This window comes from Aureococcus anophagefferens (assembly GCF_000186865.1).
Source record: "Aureococcus anophagefferens unplaced genomic scaffold AURANscaffold_7, whole genome shotgun sequence".
NCBI classification, from domain to species: domain Eukaryota; class Pelagophyceae; order Pelagomonadales; family Pelagomonadaceae; genus Aureococcus; species Aureococcus anophagefferens.
This window is the reverse complement of record NW_008705567.1, coordinates 2,060,093-2,066,310: the sequence shown is the minus strand read 5'-3', so window position 1 is coordinate 2,066,310 and position 6,218 is coordinate 2,060,093. Positions and strand designations below refer to the sequence as shown.

At 72.2% G+C, this 6,218-nt stretch overlaps 1 protein-coding gene across 1 annotated transcript; it reads right to left on the bottom strand.

Moving 5' to 3' along the window:
* Positions 1–3,755: 3,755 nt before the first annotated feature.
* AURANDRAFT_63708 (hypothetical protein) lies at positions 3,756–5,327 on the bottom strand (the record flags this gene model as incomplete). Its single annotated transcript, XM_009037964.1, has 1 exon — positions 3,756–5,327. The coding sequence occupies one exon, from the start codon at positions 5,325–5,327 to the stop codon at positions 3,756–3,758; it is 1,572 nt and encodes a 523-aa protein (XP_009036212.1).
* Between the last annotated feature and the right edge of the window lie 891 nt (positions 5,328–6,218).

Here is a 6,218-nt window from a genome sequence, read left to right as displayed (position 1 = left end):
CCGGTTCCTCCGGGAGGCCGCGGCGTCCGCCGTCGCGTGCCAGCGCCGTTTCCGCGGCGCCGCCGCGCGCCGCGTGGCCGCGTGTCGCTCGCGCGCCGCCGCGGCGCTCCGCGGCGCCCTGCGCCTCGCCCTGCGCCGCCGGTCCACGGCCGCGCTCGCGCGCTGGGACGACGACCAGGTCGGGCCGGACCTCCGCGCGCCGGAGGTCGAGGGCCCGACCTGGGGCGCGGCGTCGAGCCCGCCGAGCTCGCGGCCCCGCACCTTCCGCAAGTCGTCCTTCGCCGCGCCCGCGGAGGTCGCACCCGAGGGCGCGGCCTGGCGGTCGAAAGTCGAGGCCGCGAAGCGCGAGCTCACGCGGAGCCGCGCGCTCCTCGACCACGAGCGCGCCGCGCGCCTCGAGAAGCGCGCGTCGCGCCTCCGCGCCGACGCCTGGCGCCTCGAGAACCTGCCCCAGTCGACCGCGCCGCCGCGCGACGACGGCGGCGGTCCCCCGGCGGCGCCGCGCGACGGCGGCGCCGCGCCGGCGTGGCACCGGGCGCACGGCGACGGCGACGACGGCGCCGCGGACCCGGACGCGTCGGCGCAGATCTCCTGCTTCTTCCCCTCCGTCGGCGGGCTCACGCTCCGCTTCGGCAGGCCGGCGCCGGCGCCGCCGGAGAAGCCCACGCTCGTCGCCAAGTACACGAAGGAGCAGCGCAGGGCGCTCGAATCCTTCGCGAGCGACGACCTGCTCTCCGTGCCCGAGCTTCCCGTGCCGAGCTGCGTCGCCGACCAGCCCGACGCGCGCGAAGCCGCGCTGCTGCGCTACCGCCAGCTCGCCGCGCTCCCGCAGCCCGCCGCCGCGCAGTAGTAATTGTATGTCGCTTAGGCGGATTTTAATCCCTCCCCGCCTGCTTCGCCTCCGCCTCCGCCCGCTTCTCCTCCGCGGCGGCCGACAACGCGTCCAGCTGCTCGCCGAGGGCCTTCGGCGCGCGGTCCGCGACGGTCATGAGCATGCCGGCGATGGCCAAGCCGCCGTTGAGCTTGTAGAACTGGCCAGTCACCGGGCTCGTCGCCGCGAGCACCGACGCGCCGAGCAGGAAGAGGTCCGTCGCCTCGTCGTCGTCGTCCTCGGGCGCGGGCGCGCCGTCTTCGTCGTGGCGGTTCGCGCCCGCCCGGAGCAGCCGCGCCGCGACGTTGCCCGCGTAGACCACGGCCGCGCCGCCGAAGACGCTGTCCGCGAGCGCCATCAGCCCGAGCCCGGCGACGTGCAGCGCGGTCCGGCAGCGCACGGCCAGCCGCCACGCGCCCGCGCGCGGCGACGACGCCTTGGCCGCCGACGCGAGGTCCGCCGCGGCCGCGGGCTTGAGCGCGACCAACGCGAGCCCCGCGGCGGCGCCGAGGACGGTCTTCTCGATGAACGGCGGCGTGTTCACGGAGCGGAAGACGAGCACGGCCGCGCAGAGGTTGAAGGATTGTTTGGCGACGCCGGCGGCGAGGGACATGGTCGGCGGCGCGTATCGCGAGGCGGGTCGCGGTCGCAGCGGTCGCAGCGATGCGTGCTTTGTTGTCACCAACGCATCGACCGCAGCAAGCAGCGCGACCAGGCGGACGGCAACCATCGACTCGATTCACTCGCTCAGGCGCAGGTTCAAGCAGGCCAGCTTGAACTTCTGAGGAGGCCCCGCGCACCATGTCTCCCGCAGCCTCCGCGGAGCGGCCAACACGCAGTTCTTAAGCGCCGGTGAGGTCGACGACCTCCTCCGCCTCCTCGTCCTCTTCGAGGGTCAAGTCGACGACGTCCGCGCGGTCTCGCCGCGCGCGCGCGGTCTTGTCCTCGTGGCACGGCGCGCAGAGCGTCTGGAAGCTCGAGAGCACGTTGGCGTGCGTGCCGACGCCGCCGCCGTCCGCGACGCCGAGGACGTGGTCCGCTTGGTACCAGTGCCCTTCCGGCGGCAGCGTGTCGCCGCGCCTCTCGAGGCGCCGCTCGAGCCACGCGCGGAGCGGCCCGTCGTCGACGGCCCGCGCCGCCGCCGCCGCGCGGTCCTCCGCCGCGCGGTCCCTCGCGGCGGCGGCGAGCCACGCGGTCGCCGCGGACTCGTAGGCGGCCGCGGCGTCGACGCCGCACGAGGCGCAGCGGCCGCCGTCGCGCGCGACGACGCAGGCGCGGACGTAGGCCTGCTGCGTGGTGAGGAGGTGGCGATGCACGCAGGAAAACCGGCGGCACCAGCTCTTCTTCTCGCCGTCGAGGGGCGTGGCGCACCAGCGGCAGACCGCGCGGCCGTCGCCGTCCGTCGCCAGCAGGCTCGCGTCGTCGCGCACGCGGCCGGCGTGCGCCGCGTCGGACCGCGCGAAGCTCGACGGCCGCAGGCCCGTCTGCCGCTCCGTCGGCCCGCGCGCGAGGTCCTCGAGCACCGCGCGCTTGCCCGCCTTCGTCGACCAGTTCGCCTTCGCGAAGAAGCTCCCGCCGGCCTTCTTTTTCCTGTAGGAATTCGGGAGGCCCGCGGCGCGGAGCGCGGCGTCGAGCTCCTTGCTGGTCCACGTGTCATCCAGCGGCCGCGTCGGCGGCGGCTCCAGCGCCTTGCGCGCCGACGCCGCGGGGCGGCGCGACTTCTTCTTGGGCGGCGTCGCCATGCCGGCGACGGCGCGATGCCGCTTCATGGCGCCGCCGGCAGCGGTGAGCGCGACCAGGAAGCGAATCGTTGTGATGCAGTTAGCGCGCTCACGCTCTCGCAGCGGCGCACATGCTCTGCGGCAGACCTCTGCGGCGCGGCCGGCTTGTGATGCAGTTAGCGCGATCACGCTCTCGCAGCGGCGCACAATGACATTACATTATGTCATGCTTTGCGGTGCGGCCGCCGGGGCTAATAGTGAAGGTTTAGTGCACTGATTTCGATTTACGAAGCAGCTGAGCTTGGAGAGGTGGTGGGCTGCCTCCACCGTCGATATCCCCCCAAAAAACAGGCCGGGGCCGCCCTCCGTCTCCCCCGGGGCCCGGGGGCTGCGTGGCCCGTCGTACCGCCCCAGAGAAGGACCAGCCCGACGCCCGGAAAAGATGACGGTCATGTCCATGGTGCTTCCGGTGATCACGGCCGCGGCCATGGGGGCGGGGTTCGCGCGGTTGACCTTCCTCATGTTCGACCTCTTCGAGGACGAGAACGGCGGGACCATGGACGCTCGCATCGCGGCCCTCGACACGCTCATGCGGCGCATGGTGAAGCCGAAGACGATCGTCACGTCCGCTGACGGCGACGACGCGACGGGCGTCTACCGCGCGGCGGCCTGGCCCGCCATCTCCGTCAAGGACCTGTTCTACGCCGAGGTCGACAAGAACTGCGGGCCGGCCTGCGTGACCCACCCCGAGGACCAGGACGAGGGCCCCGTCAAGTTCGTGCGCGAGTCGCAGTTCACGAAGCGGCTCATGACGGACGAGGGCGCCGTCGAGGGCGACGGCGACGCGGCCGCGGCGCCGGAGCGGCCGTCCTGCGACCACGGCGGCGAGGACGGGTCCTGCTACATCTGCTTCGAGCGCGACATGAACTCGATCCTCCTCCCCTGCGGCCACAGCGGCGTCTGCTACCAGTGCGCGATCGAGAACGTCGCGCGCTGCGAGACGTGCCCCTGCTGCCGCCAGGCCGTCGACCAGGTCGTCGTCTACGACGCCGCGACGAAACGGCGAGACGCCGACGGGAACCACGTCTACAGCGTCATCGGCCCCGGGGCCGTGAAGAGCAGCTGAGCGGGGGCCGCCGTTCCCCGCACGTGTTAACGTCTTCCTAGGCGCCGGACCGCCGCCGCCCCGTGGAGTCGTGGAAGCCGCGGCTTGTGTTCGTGCGGAGCGTCGACGAGTACATGTTGTGGGCCGCGAGGTGCTCCCGGTGGTAGGTGCCGAGGAGCTCGACGATGTCCTCGTGTTCGTTGCCGACGGCGTAGTCGAGGGCGGCGTGGCCGTAGAAGTTGACCTTGGAGACGACGTGGCGCACGGAGGCGCGGTCCATGACGGCGCGGAGCCGATGGAGGTCGCCCGCCTGCGCGAGGTACATGAGGATCGTGTCGCCGCGGAGCGCCGTGGGGTAGACGAGCACGCTGTCGGTCATGTTCTTGAGGCGCGCCTCGAAGTCGGACAGGGGCAGGTCCGCGTCCGCGAGCGACGCCCAATCGACGCCGAGCGGCTCGGGCAGCGGCTTCCGGAGCGTCGACACGTTCGCGTTGACGCCGCCGGGCTTGTAGAACTCGCGGGGCACGGTGCGCGCCTGCTTCAGGGCCTTGGCCTGGCGCCGCACCGACGGCGGCACGAGCCACTTGGAGAGCGAGAAGCCCTGCTTGTCCTTCTGCTTCGCGACGATCCCGTCGCACTCCTCCTGCGAGACGCGGCCGTAGGCGTTGGCGCCGACGTTGTGCATCATGACGCGGACGTCGTCGATGGGGATGGTGCGGCCCGTGGCGTTCTTGAGCTGGAGCTTGACCTGCGCGGCCGTGAGGCCGTACTGGTCCGCCTCCGTCGTCGACACCTCGTCCTCCTCGGCGCGCAGGACGAGGCTCTTGACGTCGTGGACGACGGCGTCGCCGACGCTCGACATCGTGCTCGCGACGACGTCCAGGCCGTGCGTCGAGGCGCGCTTGACGGGGCATTCTTCGTGATTATAACCGAGATTCTCCTTCTTCTCGCCGTCGACGCCGATGCGGAGCTCGTCGTCGTCGTCGTCGTTCTCCTTGTGCAGCTTCGCCTTGACCTTGAGCGCCGCCCCGTGCGCGGTGCGCGCGACCTCGGCGGTCTTGCCGTGGAGCTCGAGCGCCGTCGCCTTCGTCTTGTCGTGGAGCTCGAGCGCCGTCGCCTTCGTCTTGTCGTGGAGCTCGAGCGCCGTCGCCTTCGTCTTGTCGTGGAGCAAGTGCGCCGTCGATATCGTGTGGTCGAGGAGCGCGTGCGCCTCGTCGTGGAGGACCTCGACGAGCTTGCGATCGCGGGACCGCGCCGGGTCTTCCGACCGCGCCGGGTCTTCCGCGGCGGCGGCGGCGGCGGCGGCGGCGGCGGCGGACGGGCTCTTGGGCTTCGCCTTCTTCTTCGTCGGCGCCTTCCCCTTCGTCGAGCTCCGCGCCCGCGACGACATGGTCCGCGACATGGTCTTCGTCCGCCGGAGGCCCAGGGACTTCTTCGTCTTCGTCTTCTTCGTCGCCAGGCCCGCCGGGCTCGTCGGGGTCTCCGGTTCCGTGACGACGCCGTCGCCGTCGTCGATGTGCTCGATGGGGATCGCCGGCTCCTCCGGCGCCTCATCGCCGCTGCCGAACCCGCAGGTAATGTCCGTGTAGCAGGTTCCGCAGACGGGCTCCTCCGTCGCGCCGTCGGCCATGGCTGCCATCTCCCGGGTCAGTGAAAACTAACTAGTTGTTGAAGGAAAAGGTTAAGTTCAATAAAGCGAGCAGACAGACAAAGAAGGGGGCGGGGGCACTGGGGTGCATATGAAGTGTGCATTGTGCGACCTAGTTGAAGGAAAAGGTGCAGTTAAATAAAGCGGAGAGCAGACAGACAAAGAAGGGGGCGGGGGCAGACAGGCGTGGGACAGACAGGGGCGGGGGCCGCGGAAGGCCGGCCGCCTAGGACGACGACGACGCGCGGCGGCGCGCGGCCGCGTCGTCGCCCGCGGGCTCCTCGCGGAGCAGCGACGAGCCCTCGAGCGACACGGCGAGCTTCGCGCAGGCGAGCTTGCGCTTGGCCTCGGCGTAGGCGGCGCGCGCGACCTCGAGGTGCTTGCGGGCGAGGGCCGTCTCGTCCGCGTCGCCGCGCGCCTCGCCCGTCGGCGCGATGTAGGGCAGCTTCGCGAGCTGGTCGCCGAGGGAGGACGCGGCCGTGTCGACGGTCAGGTCCTCGGAGGAGCAGCGGTGGGGCGTGAGCGGGCTCGGCGTCGAGTCGGGGATGGACGTGAGGTTCGACAGCGACCGCGGCCGCCGGTGCGCGGCGACGAAGGTCCGCGTCGGCGACCGGAAGGGCGACGGCTCCTCGCCCGCGCAGGAGAAGTGGGTCATGGCCGTCTTGAACGACGACGCGAGCGACGAGAGGTGCGTCGTCGACGCGCTGTCCGAGCGGCGCGCGCGCGGCGGCGCCGGCGACCGGCTCGCGAGGCTCGCGGCCGTGCGGAGCGTCGTCGCGGAGTCGACGGAGCCGGGGATGGAGCCGAAGCGGCTCGAGGGCGACGCCTCGTCGCGCGCGGCGTGGCGGCCCGGCGACGAGAGCCGCTTCGTCG